The sequence below is a fragment of the Hetaerina americana genome, unplaced genomic scaffold (genome assembly GCF_022747635.1).
Source record: "Hetaerina americana unplaced genomic scaffold, ioHetAmer1.1.p SCAF_6, whole genome shotgun sequence".
Classification (NCBI taxonomy): Eukaryota; Metazoa; Arthropoda; class Insecta; order Odonata; family Calopterygidae; genus Hetaerina; species Hetaerina americana.
Genome location: NW_027287205.1, coordinates 38189278 through 38210890, shown reverse-complemented (window position 1 = coordinate 38210890; position 21613 = coordinate 38189278). Strand labels below are relative to the sequence as shown.

Genomic DNA, 21613 nt, shown 5'->3' with positions numbered 1-21613 from the left:
TTTTCCTGATTTTTGCAATTTTGCCGTTTGTTAAAGTAATGCTAACATGTGTATGCCTTTGAGTTGGGGGAAATAAATTTTGGTGTGTTAGTACGTAATCCCTTTGTAAAATTGTTTATAATATTTGCTTTACTATAGTTCTCAAGGTTTATCATTTATAAAACTTGTGATTACAACTTTAAAATATTTACCATAACTTCGCATTTACATAGACCTTGATTTTATGTACATTTTCATTTGAACCATCAAAAATATAAACTTAGGTTTCCCTGTGCTTACTCAGCAAGCCTAACTCATGTATTGTGCTACTCTAGAGGTTGTTTCTGATGAGTTGAAGTCCCTGAATTTTTCAATTGCAATATTTCTGATATAAAACAAAACTTTGTATTCATTGTGCATATAATCTTAATCCTTATAGTTTCTTGTTTTTTGTTAGAATTATTCATTTAATGATTAATAGGGTGTGAGAATGTAGCACGTTAAGCTGTTAATTTGGGATCAGCTGAATTTGGTGGCTAGTGTACTGGTAGCGCTCTGCAATAGCCTAGATTTGAAATCCCAGTAGTGACAGAATTTTTCAGAGGTATCCTGATCCCTACTTGGGTGCCATTTGGAAGTCAGTTGAAGTGGAATATGCTGTCCATGGAATGGGATGTTAATTGCGGGCCCCTCAACACCTTTCATTATGAGTTGGCTGTTGTTGATATCTGGTTTATTGCCTCCATTTCCCCATACCCCTAAATTCCTACCCCTAGAAAAACATCCCCTATCCCTAAAGGCACAAATGACCTTAGCTCTCAGTGAACTCCCCTCATAACTAAAAACTTATTAGTTATAATGTTGGTGTCTTCACTGTGTTATTTTTGCATGACTATCTCATGATCCAATCTGTTTCTTTTCTTGTTTTTTTTTGGATCATTTCACTCTTGGAATTTGAGTGCTATTGTGTTTGACATTGAGAGCATGTCCTTTCCTTATTTCTTTTGAGCAGGTGGCAACAGAAAACCCCAAAAGTGGGACGGTAGTGCTTCAAACCACAGTGACAGCGAGCTGGAAGAAAATCAATCTGACACGTCATCGTACGAGAAAAGGCTCTCTGAGTCGTCGTTGCCTGGACAGGATGTGGATCCGAGCTGGAGGAGACGAGCGGACACGACTGACTGTTACAATGTGTCTGTGGCTCCCATCACCCCTGTGGAGCCACCTAGGCGATCCTCGATCGTGCGAGGGGTGCACATCACTGCTGTCAACCGTGTGCCAGTGCATCGCGAGGAGGAGGGGCTGGGAGGGGGATCGAGGGAGCCGGTACCATGGGCAAGGACTAGGAGGAAGGATGCATTCCATAGCATGGGAGTGGGGGTGGCCCCGGCCTCAGCCAACACAAGGTGGTGGAGTTCCGAACCTCAGCAGATGTCGCGCGATTTAGACAGTAGTGGAAGCAGCCGAACATCTGTACCGTATGGCCTGAGGTCTGACGAAAGGACTGAGCCCATTCCGGGGTCACCGTCTGAGTGGCCCATTCACATTGGTAGTCTTTGTGTTCCCTTGGATGGTGTGTCTGAGGAAAGTGGTGTGTCCAATCCCACGGCCACCAAGGGCCATTCTTATAGTCCCAGTCGTAAGGATCTCGATCTCAGAAGAAGGAACAGTGACCCAGCCAAGTGTGAGCCATCTTCTTCACAAGAGATTGAATGGAAGGGCACAATGTTCAAGCTTGCAGGGCACAGCTTTAGAAAGATTGCTAGGTTCTCCAAGGAGGATAAGTGTGACTTTTGTTCCAAGTCAATGGATGCATTTGTTACGCAGGGCCACAAGTGTACAGGTGAGTTTTCACCCTGCTCTTTAATTGTTTTCTCTCTTGTGCTTGTGTGTATCTTTGTTCCTTGAATTCCATCAATGCTGATCATTTATTTTATAGTCTATATTCAGTATTACGGTCTTTCCATGTTGGCTGACAAAATTTAGCCCAAGCCTTTCATTAACTGCCTAATGTAACCAGATTATTGCATTTTGTATGTCAGGATAAAATTTCAACTTTTTCATTTAATCCATCACATTTAAAGTCAAGTAAATGATAAAGGGTTTCCATATCGACTCTCGACGGTTTTTTTTTGTCGTAAATTACCTTGCACTTGGGTTGTGCGAAAAGTGCATAATTTGAGCATCACAGTATGCAATGCGTTTATCTGAAAAATAGGTGAGTAACAATGATTTTGCATATCCCTTAAAAAAATCTTTAAGTTTTCAAACACTAACACCCTTCACACTCCTTTTCAAGGAGGCCTTTTTAAGAAAAGTCTGGTTTTAGGTTGTGAAGGGAAACTTACTCCCTTTTATAAATTTCTTTTGTGCTTTCCTACCCTTGCATACTTATTATCCTCTCTGAAAGTTATAATATTCCTTTTTTACTAATGTTGATAGTCTTCTGTGACTGTATTCATCGCTAACTTTCTTGATATATCACTTCCTCTAAAAAAATTTGCTCTTCTTGCATATATCTACTCTTTAATTCAACTCTCATTCATTCTCTCAACATGACCAAACCAGTGTAACATACGTCTTTAAAACTAGACAATAACCAGAGTAGCCAATCCACAGCCTTTCATAACCTACTTTATTATTCACCTTGCCTCTTCTATTGTTACTGCTAACACCCCAAAATTTCACGAAAGCCTTGCAAAGCAAAACCAACAGCAGCTGGACAGAAGATGCAGAAGAAGAAGACTGAGTTAGTTTGGATTGGAATTTGGAATGTTGAGGGCAGGAAAATTAGATAATATAAAGTGAGAGATTGAAAGAGGAAATAAGGTATTTTAGGTCCATGTGAGGTGAGATGGGAAAGGATAGCGGGGATTATTGGAGCTTTAGTTATAGGCTAATATGTAGAGGTAAAAGCAGAACCAATGAACTTGGCCATGGTTCAGGTATACATGCCACTAAGCAATCCTAAGGAGGAAGATGTCGATAGGGTATACAAGCACTTTTAAGAGATAATTGAGTATGTTCTCCTAAGGAAACATTTGCGGGAGATAGGGGTTTGGAATGCGATGGTAGGGGAAGGAAGATATGGTGATGAGGTGGGGGACTATGGTTTAGGTACAAGGAATGACTGTGAGGAGGAAGCAATCGAGTTCCGGAGGAGGCAGGGGTTAGCCGTGACCAACAATTGGTTTAGACTCCACGAAAGGCATAGATATACATGGAAAATGCCAAATGTATGATTATTTTAGTGTTGTGTTAAGTGATGCCTGAGTTAAGTAGTTTTTATTCCCTGGGCTCATCAAAAGCTGATCATTATTTGTAAATACTGTTTTGATTAATATGCTCTTGCTATGCTTCCTCTATACAATAGATAGATTGCTGTTAACCTAATCCTTCCCATCACCATGTGTTTTTAAGGTTAAATTTGCATAAATTAAAAAACCACATTGTTTACCCATGAAAATTGAAAATAAAATGCTGTTTGATAGTTTCGTCAGGTCGCTAATGCTCCTTGTCTACTCATCCAAAGGTCATAGATTGAAGCCCCATCCTGGAATACTGTCATGTTAATTCTAGAGGTACAGTCCTAGGAACACCTGGTGACATGCCAGGAGTGGTTAAATCAGAATACCCAGTGCAGATGAGTCCAAAGATATGTCAGGAGAGAAAATGTTTTGCTGTGGATGAACAATAAAGTTTCACATAATTGCAATTTAAATCTATATAGCCGATTATATTTGATAATGATCATTGTATAGGGCCCTTCTATTGTGCCATAGATTTATGAAGCAAGTTTAAGTTTATGTGATATTTTATCAGTCTTACTTAGGCTATGAAGCTTCAAAATAAGTGTAAAAATTAACCACATTTAAACTAACCTTTTGTTTATGGTAGTGGTGGAGGAAACAGTGAAGAGTTGGGTAACATAGTTCACTCAACAAAACATTTATTTTGACACAGTAACATATCTGACACTTCCAAATTGCATCTTCACTGAAGGTGACATGCAGTTGATGCCCTGATCTCTTTTGTGCTATGTGACTTAGTGAACCCTGCTATGAATGTGATTCTAGTGTGAAGTGTCCATTGCAATTAATGATCTTATAACCGCAATAAGGTTGGGTGTAACCAGAAATTCATAGTACCCTAAAATTTAAAACCCCACTTTAAATGTGTAATTATCATTATTGAAATGTATAGTTCCAAACCATGATATTAATCAACACATTGTGACCTTCACGTTTTCTCACTGTAATTTATTTCAAACAAAATACCTGTCATTCAAGTAAAAACTAGCTAGCTGAGCCAGACATGGTGACAGTTTGTTGAGTTTTCTCAGGAAAAGACCTTTTGAATCTATTGCAAAATTAGTGAATTCTTTTTTAATCATTGCACATAGGTATTTTTAATGTTCAGACAGTATAACTTTTTTGAAGTGCTTAATTCTTAATATAGTTGAGGTGATCTCAGTACCGTATTTTCCCATCGATAATGCGCACCGTAGAATGTGCTCTTAGAACTTCGTAGTTATAATGAATTTGAATAGATACCACGTGTCCAGGGCTTCATAGTTTACTTGAACGTGTATGGGTGCCATGCATCTGTTTATACATATATATATGCGCGTAAAAATTATATATTGTGTGTGTAAAAATACGTCTATGCTTGGATTTTTTCAGTTTTCATTACATAATGCCCATCATCATTTTTTCAATCATCTGAACATATTTTCTTAGATAATGCATGTGTTTATATCCTTCTAAGGTTGTCCTCATTTATCTCTTGGTATTCCTCACAGGATCTTCACGTCAATTTTCTTAATGATATATGGTTATAACTCATCTGTTAGGCCTCAAGTTGTCCAATCCCTCTGGTTCTTCTTTACTGCAGAGTTCTCTTCATGTGTTCTCTTCTACTCTTCCATACACTTCCTAGATCCTCACTTTTTCTGTCCATCAAACCTTCAGCATTCTCCTCCAGGACCATATTTCAAAGGTTTCTGTTCTTTGCTGGTCAACTTTTCCAGTGTTCCATGTCTCTGCTCCATAAAGTGCCATGCTCCATACGAATGTTTTGACTAACTGCTTCCTTGTTTGCACCTTAGGTTGTTTGAACATAGCAGTTTCCTCTTCCCCATGAATGCCTTCTTAGCGTTGGCTATTCTTCATTTGATGTTTGTTGAACTTCTTCCATCCTAAGGTCTACTGCTGCTCAGGTAGATGTAATTGCACTCCTTGGAATGTGATATTTGTCTTCATATTCTCCCTTCCACCCACAAGTATTTTAATTTTATCCTTGTTGATGCTTATATTTCCGATGAACTTGGTTCATAGCATTCAGAGTTGTTTGAAGATTCTCTACATTTTTACGACTTCTTAAAAGTCATCTACAAACTGGAATATGTTAATGTCATAGTAGTAGTAGTATTTAGGGGAGGCGACCGACAGTTGAGGTCATTTGCGCCATTAGGGAAAGACAGGAAAGGATGAAAAGTGGAGACCTGGCGTTGGCATTAGCCTGCTCTTTGCGTAAGGCACCAAGGGGGTCCGCAGCTTAGCGTCCCATCCGACGGACGGCATGCTCACTCCAAGTGCCCCCAAGTAGGGATCGAGATATCACTGAAAAATATTCAACACCGCGGGGATTTGAACCCGGGCCCCCTGGGTGGGAAGCCAGTATGATAGCTACCACACCATCTTGATCCCCTGGTTAATGTCTTCACTATTCACCTTGACTGCTTTGATGCCTATTTCTTGTGCTTCTTTTATTGCCTCTTTATAAGACATATGTTGAATAGTGCTGGCAAGAGGTCATCCTTTCTTTTTCCCTTTTCTAAGTCTTTTGTTTATTTTGGCTGTTTTTCATTTATGGGGTTGCAAAGATGAGGTTATTCTTCTGTCATTATAATCTGTTCAAAGTTCTTCTGGTATCGTGAACATTTTATTCTATTTGACGTTGTACAAGGTCTTCTCCAAGTCCACCAATGATACAAATAGTGGCTTGCTTGTGTGTGTGTGTGTGTGTGTATGATTTAAGGTTTATTAGGATGAAGAAATTTTTTTTGGACCTGCTATGTTTATTCTGCAATATACTTTTTCTCCCATAGATTGTAAACAGATATTTCACACCAAATGTATTCAAAATGGAGGTGTCCTCCAGATGCCATGTCAACAGACTTCAGGTGGTGGGAAACCAGGCAGGCGGAAATATCGCAAGCATTCCAGGACACCTTACGACATGAACAAGCCTGGGAAGTTTAATCTGACTGGGACCTCGGAGTTCACGGACAGCACAGACAAGATCATATCAGATGCCAGAGAGCTTCAACTAATGCAAGACTTCATCACTAAAAAGGTTTTGCCTGATAACTTGAACAAATCATTCTGAATTCTGGGGAGTTATGATTTGCACTCTGTTAATTTTATTTTATCTATGTTCCAGATATATAAGATAGAGAGTGAAGAGGGTCAGAAGCCCAGCCAAGTTGATAGGGTCTTTAAACAGGCCCTGCGAGAGTTCAAAGATAACTTGGTTGCCACTTACAGCATTGTCAACAAGCAGGGGGCAGAAGCTCTGAACATCAAATATAAAGATCTGATTGCCAATTTTTTACATGTGAGTGAGGTTTATCATAAGTTACTATTTTCCCAATGAATTAAAAAAAAATATCATTGCATCAGCTAGGCGTACATTCGTTAATGCTTTAGTTATTCTTAAATTACATTTTCCTTAATTGTTTGCAATCATTTGTGCTGCATCCAAAATCTTAACTTGTAAAATTGAGGTAGGGTAGGTATACTCAAGATTCCTGCCCAAAATCCAAATGATGTTTTTTCAAATTCAATTATTCCTATTACTTAATCTGCCTGTTAAGCTATTTTGCTTGCCCGTTAAGCTACCAATGCATCCTCTTACATTTCGAAATCCTCGTCAAGGCAGTTATTTTTACATTTTGAAATTGCATATTTTAATGTGCATTAGCAGATGTCTCTCTTTAAACTACCTGTTGCGGCATCTCCTGCAGTTTCTAACTAACTAAACTAAAGTCTATGTGGAGAAATTCAAATGTACCTTTGGATGTAATGTTTACTTGGACCTGAATGGTTCTACTTAAGCTGTATAAGTAACTGAATCATTCTACTTGGAAAATTTATGCAGGTCAGAGATTTTTCATAAATAAAAAAATGTTGTTAGCAATAATGGTAAAACATTTTTATTTTAATATTAATGTGTTGGTAACAAGTTGAGATTATTTGTCATTTATGTGAGTAGGTAATATGCGAGGTTTGATACTCAGTTGACTGACTCATTTAAGGCAGTGGTGGCTTAAAGAAATTAATGAAATAGATGTGTAGGAGTGCTAGGTCTTTGTCCCTGAAATCCCATTGTCGGATATTGATCTCATTACTTTTAAAGACCTTTTATATGGGATCAGGAAATATGAGAGATTATTTTCTTTTATGAATTAAAATATGGATCCAAATGGAGTTTTACGCATGGCACCAAGCTTGGAGTATAGGTCCAATATTCAAATATTTTAATAAAAGTTGAATTAATAACATCAATAAAAATATTTTGAAAATTATCAATTGTAAAATTTTTGAAATGAGAACAATTATGAAAATATTATGAAATTTATAAAATATTCTATAGATATTTTGTCTTGTTTGGTGTTAGCTAATTTTTATATTTTTGGTATTTGTTGCCTGCCTTATTATGAGTTTTTTTTTTTGATCTGCCAGTATGGCACTAAGTTTTGCTGGGAAATTTTGAAGCAATGTCTTACAAAAATTGGTCTTGAATACTTAAATTCATGTCTCAGATCTGTACTTTTTTCCTCCCTTCATTCCTCTTTAAATGTCAATTTTTTTATTTGTATACCTTGCTTACTTAACATTCTCTCTTAAATCACTGTTTGTCTTACTACCTCAACCATATATGTGTGTATTTGGTGAAAGCATGAATAGTGTTAGGTGTTAAAAGATAATACTTATGGAATATTTTCTAAATAATTTTAAATTTCATTTACACAGTTATTTGTTCACTTTGTCAAAATGGACTTAGGATTGGTTTTGTCATTCTGATTTCCGACTGTTTGGTTTGTCCTGTAAAGCTTTAGGTAACTGTTCTCTGCGTCTCAGATATCCCTTGTGTCTAGAGTGGATAGGTGATATTTCCTCACTATATTTCATCTAGTTTTAATGTTTGCTCTCTTTAGGAGAAGTTAACTGTAAAGTTCTTTTTTAAGCATATGGATATGTGGTGAAGGTGTGTGTTTGATTTCATTGTAATACATCATTTAATATAAGGTAATTTACATAAGTAAAGAAATGGGCAGCTTGTTACACAGAGTGACTAAAAAGTATTTTCTTAGAGAAAATACCTCTTCTGGATGATTTTTAGTGTGAAGTTTCAATGTATAATATTTTTGTCCATGCAATCCAGTATTGATAGTAATTGTATGTCTAATTACTTTCCCTAGGTGATGGAGACAGTGTGCAACCAGGATAATGCCCGTGAAGACTTCCCAGTTACCATGGGGGTTAATGCGTTCCGAGGTTTCATGAATGAGTTTATGAATCTCAATAGACTTGATGAGAAGCCAAAAACTAAAAGAAAAAAGGAGAAGAAACGGAAAATTGAAGATCCAATTATCTTCTCTGGGCACACATTTGTTTTGACAATCATCAATATACCTACAGCTTGTGAAATCTGTACATCATTCTTCATGTGGCCAATTGAACGGGGACTAGTGTGTCAAAGTAAGAGATGATGTTCATTGATCACTTTTATTGTACATGTATTTATTGCGTGCATCTCATTTCCACCAGAAGTTGCCTCTTTGGCTTGCTATGTGGTAGTATTAGTGGAGCCTTGTTTGCTTGGTGTAATTTGTTTAAGAAAAAGATTGTTATTCGTTGACACAATAAACTTGCTATTCAATCAAGTACCAAACTAAAGCATGTTCTCTAAGATTCTGAGAAGTTTCTTTTCCCTGCAGTTCTTTTATTTATATCATGAGACTAGTTTTCATGTATTAATTGGCGTTTTTTACCCAAATTCTTTTATCGCAAATCTCAGTTTTCATTGCAATTTTGTGCTCTTTTGCGCATTTCTTTGAACAGCATTTTCCTAAGCATTGTCCGTAGAAATTTCTGGTCGTTTTTTGTGATTGAATTTATTTGTATTACTGCGAAATAGTTATGCATGCAAATAAGTGCTCCATGCACTAGTTTTACCAACTTTCACTGGTCTCCCTTAGCCAATTGAATTTTTGCTCACAATTATGTTTCAACCAAGAATTACATGTTGATTTCTCCGAGTACTCAAGGATAAAATTGTACTCTCTCTCTCTGTGTGCTTAGATTGCAAGTTGACGTGCCACAAGAAGTGCTACTCCAAGGTGACTGTGGAGTGTGGAAAGGATGGGTCTAAAGAGGATTACATGAGTGGTGGTGCAGGTGGAAAGAAGAGAGTGTTTGGGGCTCCACTTTCGCTCCTGGTGTTTGGCGATGGGGCTAGTGTTCCTCTGGTGGTAGACCGACTAATCACTACCATCGAAATGTATGGACTCTACACAGAGGGTATATACCGGAAGTCTGGTGTGAGCTCCAAGGTTAGTGATTTATAATAGCCAAGTGTCATATGTGTATATATTCATTGAAATGTAGGCTAGTCTGGATAAAGCATGATCTCTACCGTCTTGAATGTCAGATGTTTTTATGCCTACGGTTTTCTAGGAGGCAAACTCCTCCCTCATGTATCAAATCAAGCTTGGTGTTGATTGCAATCAATTGTAAATGTTTGTTTTTAATTTTGTGGATTTCCACAAAAATTATAGAAAAGTTTTTTTCCAAGCTTCAAATAACTGACATTTTGTGTATTGATCTCTCTCCTGGTCCTGGTCAGTTTGTAATCATAATTCACTGTCACATGTGCTTGAAATTCTTTTATACAACATGGTGTGCCTTAATTATAAAATACCTTCCCAGTTTAAAATTGAGGCACAAAAAACATAGCATCCAAACAAGAATGTAAAATTTTGAAATGTTGGCTTTGTGCCATTTAAAAAAAAAGGTAATAAAATTATTTCAGTTTGACTGGAAAATATGTTATAATAGCTCTTGTGACTCAGGATTGTATTCCTTGTCTGGTGCACTTCTGATATGTAGGTATTGATCAGCAGTTATTAATGAATCTTGATTGTTTCTGAATTTATTGCTCATTTTTTTTAGTTGAGTAACTAAATTTTGTTGCTGTAAATTAATTTATTGGAAATACTTGTGATGAACCTTGTTTTTGCACATAGTTGTTGCCCTCTTAGTTACATCCAAGGATTAAACGAGGAGCTAAATTGATCAAATGCAGCTCAATAAAATTCTCCCTTGTGGTCACAGTAAAACTTTTCAATTTGTTTACCAATAATTTTTCATGTGTGGAAGCAGTTGCAGCACCCTACAATATCCTAAATGACTACCATGAAAATAAATGTGAATACAGTATGATTATACAGGGTCTACTTGGTATGGTGGGCAAAGAGAGGGGTTTGTTGGGAGAAATCCTATGCAGGCAGGAAAAGTGGATGAAGGGGGTATTGACCGGCAACGGGATGTAGAAGACTGTGATTGACGGGAGAATGTTAGGCAAACGAGGAAAAAGAAGGAACAAGATAGGGACGTTGGACAGGATGAAGGGAAGAAGAAAGTACTCAGAGATGAAGAGGGACCCGATGTGGGATGTGGTGTTTAGCTGGGGGTCACAAATTGTTGAATTAGTAATTTTGTCCATCCAAAAACCTACCTTAACCGGTAGATTACCTAATAATAATAATAAATACAGGGTCAGTACAATAAGTATTGTGACTGGTTCGCTGTAGCCTAGGTGGATGGGGGTCCGACCGATCGGCTCAGTTGAGGGGTCCCTCACCACTCAGGCGCACTTTAGTTCAGTCGCCTCCGGGCATGCGTTGAGGCAGGTGGTGGATTTTTGTGATCTGTGATCGGTCGTGGTGTCGTCGTGCCAGCATGGAGCGCACCATCGAGCAATGCTGCGCTGTGAAGTTTTGCGTTAAACTCAGGAAATCTGTGTCGGAGATCCTTGAACTCATTAAACAGGCGTATGGGGATGATGCCCTAAGCCACGCAGGAGTTTTTGAGAGGCACAAAATGTTTAAGGAAAACCAGGAGCTCTTCAAAGACAAGCATCGCATTGAATGCCCAATGACCGCTCGAACCGAAGCTCAGGTGGCCAAAGTGAAAAAAGTTTTTGACTCTGACAGGTGTTTAACTACTGCCCTTATCAGTGAGGAGACCAGCCTTTCAGTCGGAATCGTCCACACCATTGTAACAGAGGATCTTATGATGAGGAAAGTGTGCATGAAGCTGGTGCCGAAAGTCTTGAGCGAGGAACAAAAACTGTCGTGGGTTTTTGAATGCAACCCAGAAACAAAACGCCAAAGCTCTGAGTTGCACACCGAACAGTCCCCCAAGCCCAAAAAGGCAGGAATGGGCAAACCAAGAGTGAAAACAATGCTTCTTGTCTTTTTCGACGGTAAAGGAGTGTTCCATAAGGAGTTTGTCCCTCGAGGACAGACAGTTAATAATACCTATTATGTTGATGTGCTGAAAAGACTCCAAAAAAGGCTGGAAAGAAAAAAAATAATTGCATTACTTTCGGAATGCCTTCTGTATTTAAGTAAAAAATAATCTTTATTTTTTAATTTATAAAACGTTTATGCCAAAACTACATTTGGTTATTTGTTAGTTGGTAATTAGGCCAGAATAATGAAGTTTGGATTATACTCTTAATTATTTAATAGTGTAAATTTTGTTAAGCAGTCATGGGTATCCACCATGGCACCAGCAATGCAAATGCTACACCAGTTGGCAGGGGGAAACTCCTGTACAGGGCACCTTTGCATTCTTTAGTCATTTGCTGAGGTGAAATGATTGCATTTATGAAAAACTCGTAGGTTTTGTTTTGCACCTGATATATTTTGTAATGAGCATATGTGTCCACTAAAGTGCCAGAGTTGATTGCTGTCACAACAGGATGGAAATTGTTATCTACCCAGGCAGTCAGTCTCTTAACAAATGTAATACTTCTTTGTGCACTATGCAATGTACCCTTTAATCTCATCAGAGTAGTATGAATAAACTATGGCTCATGAACTGGCAGTGATATGAAAATTTGAAATTTGTAAAATATTTTTTAGCTCTGCAATTGTTAACCTTACAAAATTTTGAAGTGCCAATAATTTAAATTCATATTATGTTTATTTTCATTTGAATAAAGATGCCTCTAAATTCAAATTTTAGTAAAAATAATATTTTGGAAATAAACATAAATTGCATTGATTGAATTAATCACTGAGATTGAGATATCATTGCTTGATTTTAAATTAAACTGGAAGAATGTGTTGATTTTACGTTTACATATTATGCTAATGTCTTGTTGTGGCAAACATTAAAACTTAATATTTTCTTTTAAAAGGTTCGTGAATTGAAAGCTCGCATAGAAGACGAGGGGGTCGAGGTGGTGAATTTGGAGTGTTATCAAGTTCACGTGTTGGCGTCTGTACTCAAGTGCCTCTTTAGGGAGATGCCTGAACCATTGCTCACATTTGAGGGCTATGAGGACTTCATTCGATCGGCTGACCTCACGGACCCCAAGGACCGTGTGTCCACCCTTTTTGCCATTCTGAAGAAACTCCCGAAGCCAAATTTTGATCTCATGGAGCGATTAATTTTTCACTTAGCCAGGTTGGTGGTCTGAACACGTTTTTCAATTTGATATTTACTTTTGTCTTCAAAGAGTTTTAAATTGGCTCGGGATTGGTGCAGTGGCTAGTATACGGACTTCCCAACCAGGAGGGACTAAATCTGATGCCTGGTGGTGAGAGAATGTTTACGGTGCATTTGGATCCCATCTTGGGTGCCATTTGGAGGGCAATTTGAGTGCGGTATGCTGTCTCTAAGATGGGGCATTAAATTTTTGGTCTCCTTGGCCTCTTTCAAAAAGCCAGGCTTCACTCCGCCCCTCCGTCATTCCATGACAATCCTAACTCTGCTTAGTTATCCACCTATCCCTTATGGTCCCTTTCACTGCTCTCAGGTATCCAAACATAAGTCATAATTCGGTAGGTTTCGCTGGATTTTCATGCCTCCCCTTCCTTAGTGGGTATTTTCCTGCTGAGGTTTTAATGTTAGGGCTGTCTACAGTTCACTATCCTTTAGCATTTCCCATAAATGTGTACATCTTTCCACTGACTTCCCACTTCCTTTCCCAATGTAGTATTGCAATATTAAAAAAAAAAATGATTTCATATTTCCTTAATGATCTCTGTCAAAATTTCTAGATTCTTTGTTGTAATGATAGTTAATGTATTTATGCCTGTAAATGGTGAGGGTATTTATTTTGTTGCTGTGTCCATCCATAAACCTACCTGAACCGGTAGATTACCTTATAATAATAATAATAAATGGTGAGAGGTTAGGTGGGAGAAAGGACTATCTAGTTTCAATCTAGCCCAAATAGAGACATTTGATTATTATTGTTTTTAATGATTGCAAAATTGTTTTACTTTTGAAATGAAATGTTCAGCATAATTAAATTACACAGATGTGCTATGTTTGTTATATTAAGAATGAGGAGATGCTTTAAGTTCATTTGATCAGTAAGAGTTTAATTGTGGGGAGTGACAACCAGGTAATCAAAATTTACATATATTCTGATTTGGTAAGATAATTTTAAGTACAGTAAATGCTCAATTGTCTGTGTGCGGGATTGGCTTATTTATGCTATTCTCTTCCCAGTACCCCAAATTTGAAATAAAATTACAATCGGGAAGATAATTAAATCCTTGGAAATTTCATGGACTTTTTTAAAATATAAGTTTGAAATAACCTCGGCTTTCTTACAAGTTTTTAATTTCAAAAAATGAATAGTGAATGTTAATATTCAATGTTTTAATTTAAATATTTTTGCACAACCTGTACTTGCCCCATTATCGTTTCCTTCACATTCATTATCCCTGTGAATTCAATATGCGCCTTTAAGGTGTGTAAATACATAGGTTTACGGTGTGACAAGTAGTCATTAACAATCTATAATGCATTGTTTTTATCAATATTATTTGATGAATATGAATCTGTGGGTTCGATTCCCGGGCAAGGCACTCTGGGCACCTGCAGCTCTACCCAAGCTAAAGTGATTTTTCGGGTACCAGGTCTTCCTGGGAAACCATAACCGGCGCAGGGAAAGGAACTGGCCCCCCTACCCTGATGTGCGAATTTTCACACGCCGTATAGGGCTTAGTACTGGGTGATCTCTACCATCACCTACCAAACCGACCTTCGGGTTGATTACTGTGTTTAAGGTTTTTATGAATCTGTATCAGCGATCCTTCTTTAATATATGTCATTCATTTGTTTTCTAATGGCTATGTGATTGGCTCAGCTTTTTGAGGAAAATAAGTTCCTTCTATTCATTGTATAATAGCTGTGTCCTTGTAGAATTATAATTCCACCCTTATAAAAATGGCTGTAAACAGAAAAAAAGTCATTATACTACCTTGATCAAAAAGTTCCCGGAATAACCACCGTGTGGTGCTCTCATCATTCCGATTTGAGTTCTGTTTTTTTTGTTAAATTGGTACATCTGTTGTTGATATTCCCTTTAAATCTTAGTGTCATAACTTGACATTTGCAAAAGTTACGTAGCCAAGAGTACATCTATCTCTGTGTGTGTTGGCGATTTTTTACAATTGCAGAAATGGATTTAAATTTGCAACAACGAACTTGTATTAAATTTTGCGTAAAAAACGGATTTAGTGGCGCACGGACGTTGGAAATGTTGGAAAAGTGTTTCGGCAACGATTCTCTAAAAAAAACGGTCGTTTACCAGTGGCACGAGCGGTTCAGAAGTGGTCGTGAGTCAATCGAAGATGATGAACGCAGTGGCAGACCATCGACATCGAAAGTCGGTGAAAAAATTGATAAAGTAAAAGAAATGTTGGTCAATAACCGCAAATTAACCATCAGAGAAAAAGCGGAGGACTTGAACATTGCCTATGGATCCGCCCAAGACATTGTGGTTAATGATTTGGGTTTCCGTCGTGTAGCAGCAAAGTTGGTGCCAAAAGACCTCAATTTCATGCAAAAAAGAGACCGTGTTGACGTCGCAAAAGACATGATTTGCGAGGATGAATCCGATCCCACATTCATCAAAAGGATCATTACTGGAGACGAGACGTGGGTTTATGAGTACGACACGCAATCCAGACATCAGGCAAGTGAATGGCGTTCACCAAATGAGCCGAGACCAAAAAAACCACGTCGTTTTCAGTCAAAAAAGAAGGCAATGCTGACGGTTTTCATGGATTACAACGGTGTAGTGCATCATGAATTTTTGCCAGAAGGCCAGACAGTAAACAAAGAGTATTATTTGGGCGTTATGAGACGTTTGCGTGAAGCAATTCGCCGAAAGAGACCAGAAATGTGGGCAGAAAACTCGTGGATTTTGCACCATGATAACGCACCGTCGCACAGTGCTATCATTATTCGTAATTTTTTTACGAAAAATGCAACAAATACCATCCAACAGCCACCGAATTCACCTGATTTGGCTCCCTGTGACTTCTTTCTGTTCAATCGAGTTAAAAAACCATTACGGGGAACGCGTTTTAGCAGCCGAGAGGAAGTAATGGAAAAATCGCAGGAAGCACTGATGGACATACCGAAAACCGACCGTAACTTTTGCAAATGTCAAGTTATGACACTAAGATTTAAAGGGAATATCAACAACAGATGTACCAATTTAACAAAAAAAACAGAACTCAAATCGGAACGATGGGAGCGCCACACGGTGGTTATTCCGGGAACTTTTTGATCAAGGTAGTACATTTTGTCTTGATCTTTTGCAAAATGGTTGGTTAGAAATATCTCACATTAATGTTTCAGTTATCATTTTTTTCATTTTTACTTTTTAAACGGAGAATGTTGATGAGCACCTTTATGTTCATATGAGTGGTTATAAGCTAGCTGTTGTGGGGTTTGCTGCTTTTTAATTCTGAGTTTCTATGAATGCATTATTTACTTAATTTCAGGGTGGCTCTTCATGAGGATGCCAATCGCATGAACGCTAGTGCACTAGCTATCGTTTTTGCACCATGCATCCTCAGAACTGACAAAGAAGTACCTGCACAAGACTCCTTAAGTGACATTGGTCGCCAGACACAATGCATTGAGACGATAATACAAGAACAGCTGAGGAAGGTGCGCTCCACTCTGGCTGACATTGATACGCTTGACACAGCTTGCCATACTGCATCACATCGACTTTCATCCCTAAGGAGTTCAAAGGTTTGTTGATTCGACAGTAGCCACATTACTCAATGTGGAAAAGTGGTCTGACACCTTTGCTGTGTACCAAGGTTTATTATATTCTTTAATACATCCATTAAGATCCTCCCAAAATTTATTATGTTACAAATTTTCACGAACAAAAAATGGTACAAATAACATGAAGAAATAAGGAAGAGTTAAAGAAGATTCAGTATTCCCTCTCATTAATTATTGCTATTTAATCATTCCTAGGAAATTATTATTTTCATAAAGATAGCAGGTGTTGAAATAGCTTTGTGACATTCTTTAGTCACTGAGGAAAAAGTGCTATATTTTGCAGTGGCCACCTTCAAACATATCACAATAATTTCCACCCATTTTTTAAGCGAAATGCAAGCTAGGTATTGCCTTTGTCCTAGAAAATCACTTCACTCACTGGTTGTCTTAGGTTAAACCAACATTACTTATCCCCAAGCATTCAATGTCTGAATTTATTAAACTTCATGTTGACGTTATATTCTTTTCAAATACACAGTCCCAGACTAAGAGTATATCATAAGACTAGGAATGAATGACAATTCCTCTCCTACCTCTGTGAAATAACTGAATGATGTACATTGACCATTACAAATAGAAGAAATGTCCCTCTTCTTTTTCTTAGAAAAAAATAATTGCATTTTTTGCCTCCGGAAGGGGAGAAATCTTGGGAAGGTGAATGAAAATGTGTTTTTGGATTCTTGCCACAGGTTTTTACCGTCGATGAACTCCTTCGTAACACCTCTTCAGCATCCACTTCCATGGAGACATCAGTGGATTCAGGTGTTGGCCTCCGGTGTTCAAGAACACAAACATTGAGGCCTGATGAGGAAGAGGCCCTGTTGGCTCACCACATCGAAGAGATCCAAAAAGAGAAGGCCCTGTTGACATCCACCCTCCCGTCGCTCACCCGCACCACATCCGATGATGACCTCCTATCCACCGATCCTGATGGAAGCTTAGACGATGTGGCCACCGTTCATACCCCTTCCTCTGTCACTTCTACATCTTCGTACATCCCCTATGAAGAAGAGCCACCAAAGAGCACCAGTAATCCAAGTAATCACATCATGTAGTATTTTTGTATTTTTTTTTGGGGAACTTGAAAAAAGGATGTGTAGCTTTTAAGAAGTGGAGCCAAAGGTATGTCTTAAATGAGAGTCCTCGGCAGTCATCTGGCAGATGTATGGTTGCCGTAAGATTATGTTGGATGTAATAAAAAGGAATTTGATGAAAATGTTAAGTACCACTTCATTCAACTCACTGCTTCTGATGTAGATGTCTTTCTGTCCCAATTTTGGTTTGTCAAAGTAAAATGAACTGCAAAGAAAAAACAGCCCTAGGAATGGTATGAGAGGAAAGTATGTTGTCAGGAATCCAAACGAGATAAGAAAAGTGGAGGGCATTTTGATTGGCTGATGGAATACTGAAGACAAGTGATGGAGGGGGGAGAATATTAGGCTAGCAAGGTAGTGGGAGGAAAAGAATAGGCATGTTGGATAGAAAGAAAGGAGGCAGAAAGTTTGCAGAATTGAAGGATTATTATAGTGTTGGGTGTCATGTTGTGTAAAACTAGTTGAGCCCTTGAAGTGTAGCATTGGTTAGTGAGGGTGACCATCCAAAATCAGCTTAAATGGTAGAATACCGTTATTAATAATAATAATAATAATAATCATCAGTATTTCAATCCTAAGATTAGTTTACTGCAGCTCTCCAATCTTCTCTATTCATTGTTAATTCCCTCACTCCAGGATAGCTTTTCTGGTCTGGTTTCTGGTATGTTCTTCATAATTTATCCTCTGTATTATATCCTCTTTATCACAATGTATCCTCTTGGTCTTCCTTTCAGAATCTCCCCTTCAATTTACCATTCTATGATGTTTCTAACCAACCCATTATGCTTCATCGTGTGTGCAATCCATCTATAGCTCTTCTTTGCCATAAAAAATCCATGTGGTCCTTTGACTCATCTGCTCTTCCATATAATACCTTATCCATCATCTGTCCATTTAATCTTCAGCATTCTCCTCCACCATCATGTTTCTAAGGCTCCTACTGTTCTTCACTGGCCCTTTTTTCAATGTTTCACACATCTGATTCATGAAGAGTCATACTCCATGTTTAATAATGATAATGTTAATTTAAACTTGTGTTAGGAGAGTGCATAATATTGATACTGTTGAAACAGAAGGTGAGAATGATTCTTGCTGTTACCATGGGGTAAACTTGCCTATTCCTATCCTTTTAATGAACACAGAAACCTGGACTGTCAGAGTAAATCTTCTGTTAAAATCTTGGTAAATTGTAACTTGACTCCTTTTCCTTGATGTCAATCTGAGACCCTACCATAAATTTTTCATGGTTTTTGACAAAATAGATTAGGGCTTAGATATGCTGATTTCATGTCACCCTATTTGCAGGGAATTATATTGCCAGTGGCTGCCCATCACTGGTTGCAAAATAAGACTGCAGATGTCATGTTATTAATGGCTTGTGTAGGGGTTGTGCTTGGCATAGGATTTTCATTTATAATCATGAGTGTTGGCTTGAATGAATAGGAATGCAGATTAATTTATTGTTTAGGGAATACTGGTTTTTTTCTAATACAATTGTCCAAAGTTTTTTTCATTTTACTATATCATTTTCATGTAAATGCTGCACCCATAACTTGGTTTGCCATTTTTATTTCTTGGTCATCCAATTACAGATGCTATGGATCAAGTTCCTGGCAATGTTCACCGTTATGAATAAGTCTTTAGCACTTAATAATGTGGATTTTAATTCACAGAAAGAATAAATGTGTGTATTTGGCATTAGAATCACTTTTCTTAGCTGGAAGAAAAATAACATTTTTTATCTCTGTATCCTTTGAACAATTAAGGTATCCAACAATTGAAATATCATTTCATTGAAATGGTTCAAGTCAAAAGAATTTTAGACGAAGTATCTTGTTGTATTATTCTTTCTTAAACTTTTCTTTACTTGAGCCATTATATTGACCATTTTCCTTGATCCATTCACCATTGTTTTGTTCCCATTCAAAGGAATGGTATATGGTGAAGGAGATATAATTTTGAATTCACATATCTTACATTTGATTTTACGTAAATTCCAGCAAATAATTGATTTGGCTCTGATTGTGATTTCAGATGCAGGGGTTCAGTTGCTTCCAACCAGACACCGTACCAAGAAGCGAGGGGGAGGAGCATCACAAAGGCCAGCGTCGGGCCCCTTGCCCCGCCAGCATGCGAGTGGCTCATGGGAAGCGAAGGAGAGCGAGGATATGACAGGGTCTCAGCCGGTTGGGGATGTGCCAAGGAAGGTTGACCGGCAGTCCTCTTCGGATACAAGCGTTGTGTCATTGTACCTTCCACACGAGTTGGAATGCGAAGAGGACCCCATAATGGTGTAGAATATCACCCCACTGGTTTTGTAAGTTTGCTTCTATTGTTGGTTCCTCTCCAGATCATGAGATTAATCTTACCTCTTCCATTGCCTCATGTCTTTCTTGTATCTATAGTGTATTTGAACATTGATAATGGACGTACATATCTGTGTTGAATGTTTTATGAGGTTGTGGGGAGTTTATTTAAAAAAACAATGTTCGATATTTCAAAGCTTTACCAAAACTCAAGTTGTCTGTAATACTGAAGCTTGATATTTCTCTATCTGTAAACATTAACATAGCCCATCTTTTAGACTCTTAATAGTCATGTTTAATTGTTTGCATAAAGAAATGAAAAGTTTTATTTTCTAATCTTTACAGTGTTAATATCCGACTCTGCAGTGTTTAAGTGTAAATACTTTAGTATTGATGATTTTTGATCTTAAGAAAAGATTTGATGGGATGTTAGTGATTTTTATTGATATATTTTGAATGAATGTTAACTCAGCCATATGGGCGTTTCAAGAATTTTAATTTCTCTCTGCAATGTTAAAAGGCGTTAATATGCGAATGAGTCACTAATAATGCTCTCTTGGTTCAGTTTCTTTGTTTTTTTTTAAGATAACATTTCCATCTCATTGGAGAGAGAACTTTTGTTAAGAAAGCGTTGTTTTTTTTTTAATTGTTGTAGTTTCTGTTGAGCACTTAGGATTGCAGCAACGGAAATGTCGCTTTATTAATAATAACTGTTTATGTGCTCCTTGAGAGGTAGTAAGCACACTTTATACTGCCAAGGTATGTGTTGTCAAACTGTGATTTTGTGCTTTCATCATTAAAATTCATCTAATGAATTCCATGTAATAGGCCTTCCTGATAAAAATGTTATGTGACCTCTTGAACACAAGTAATGTCAAGAATTTGTTGGGGAGTTAAATTTGTATTATTAACTGTTGTGTGAGTGTACCTCAGAAACATAATTTTGTATTAATTTGTAATAAAATGTACAGGCAAATACATGCATATATATTGATAAATGTGTCTAGTTACTTGAAAATCCTTTATCCACAAAGATATTTTAATTCCAATTATCAGATTACCTTTAGCACTAAAGACATGGATAGTGGATGTAGCTTTGAAACTAACTACTTTCTGTACTTAAAAAAAATGTTATATTTTGATAGTTGCCCCAAAATTAGAACTACTACCATTAGTACTGTTGTAGTATTTAAATGCAAATGTTGCATATTGCTGTAAAACATCTCATCTCTGTACAAAGTACTATGAGGTGAACTCAAGTTCTTGTCCCAGTTTCATAACATTTACATTGCATTCAAAAACCTTTGTCAGCTAACTACTTAAAAATTAAATTTCTACTAAAATAAATACAAAAACATTAATTTTGTTGAATTGTTTCAAAAGGTTATTGTCATTAACAACACTTGAGTAGTCTGAATTTACTTCAAATATGTTTTCCCTCTTCCTTGGAGTCACCCAGATCAGTAGTTTTTTTTTAAATGGAAACAAATTTCCACTCATATTTGCAGTAGAAAGGTGAAGTCTCTTTGCCCAAATATAGGAACGTTTTTGATTTTGTGATTGCTTTTGCCCAAAGTGAATGGCAGAATGAGACAGCCATACCGTGATGAAGTATTCATTCAGAATTTTTTAAGAAAACCCAGATATTTCAAACTTGAATTTTTAAAGAGGGTTTTGAAGTTACAAAGAATTTAATTATCTTAATGATTTGAATTTCATTGAATTTTCGAGTTTCTGGGGAGAGGGTAGCACAGGTTATCCACAAATCGGATGATGGCAAGTTTACTGCAAAGAAAATGTTGAGGTTTGTTTTGGTATGGGCAAATAAGTG

At 37.4% G+C, this 21613-nt stretch overlaps 1 protein-coding gene across 4 annotated transcripts in view; it reads left to right on the top strand.

The window, feature by feature from the left end:
- Positions 1 to 20759, top strand: part of LOC139695511 (unconventional myosin-IXb-like) — a 53922-nt gene extending 33163 nt beyond the window's left edge. For 3 of the 4 annotated variants that reach the window (XM_071594313.1, XM_071594310.1, XM_071594312.1), the window contains 9 exons: positions 989 to 1822; positions 6089 to 6336; positions 6424 to 6597; positions 8465 to 8744; positions 9348 to 9598; positions 12475 to 12743; positions 16088 to 16343; positions 17072 to 17420; positions 19511 to 20759. In XM_071594313.1, coding sequence (XP_071450414.1) covers positions 989 to 1822; positions 6089 to 6336; positions 6424 to 6597; positions 8465 to 8744; positions 9348 to 9598; positions 12475 to 12743; positions 16088 to 16343; positions 17072 to 17420; positions 19511 to 19773 — 2924 coding nt within the window. In that variant the 3' untranslated portion in view covers positions 19774 to 20759. The remainder of the gene's footprint in view (positions 1 to 988; positions 1823 to 6088; positions 6337 to 6423; positions 6598 to 8464; positions 8745 to 9347; positions 9599 to 12474; positions 12744 to 16087; positions 16344 to 17071; positions 17421 to 19510) is intronic. The other variant, XM_071594311.1, reaches the window with a different exon arrangement.
- Positions 20760 to 21613: the final 854 nt, after the last annotated feature.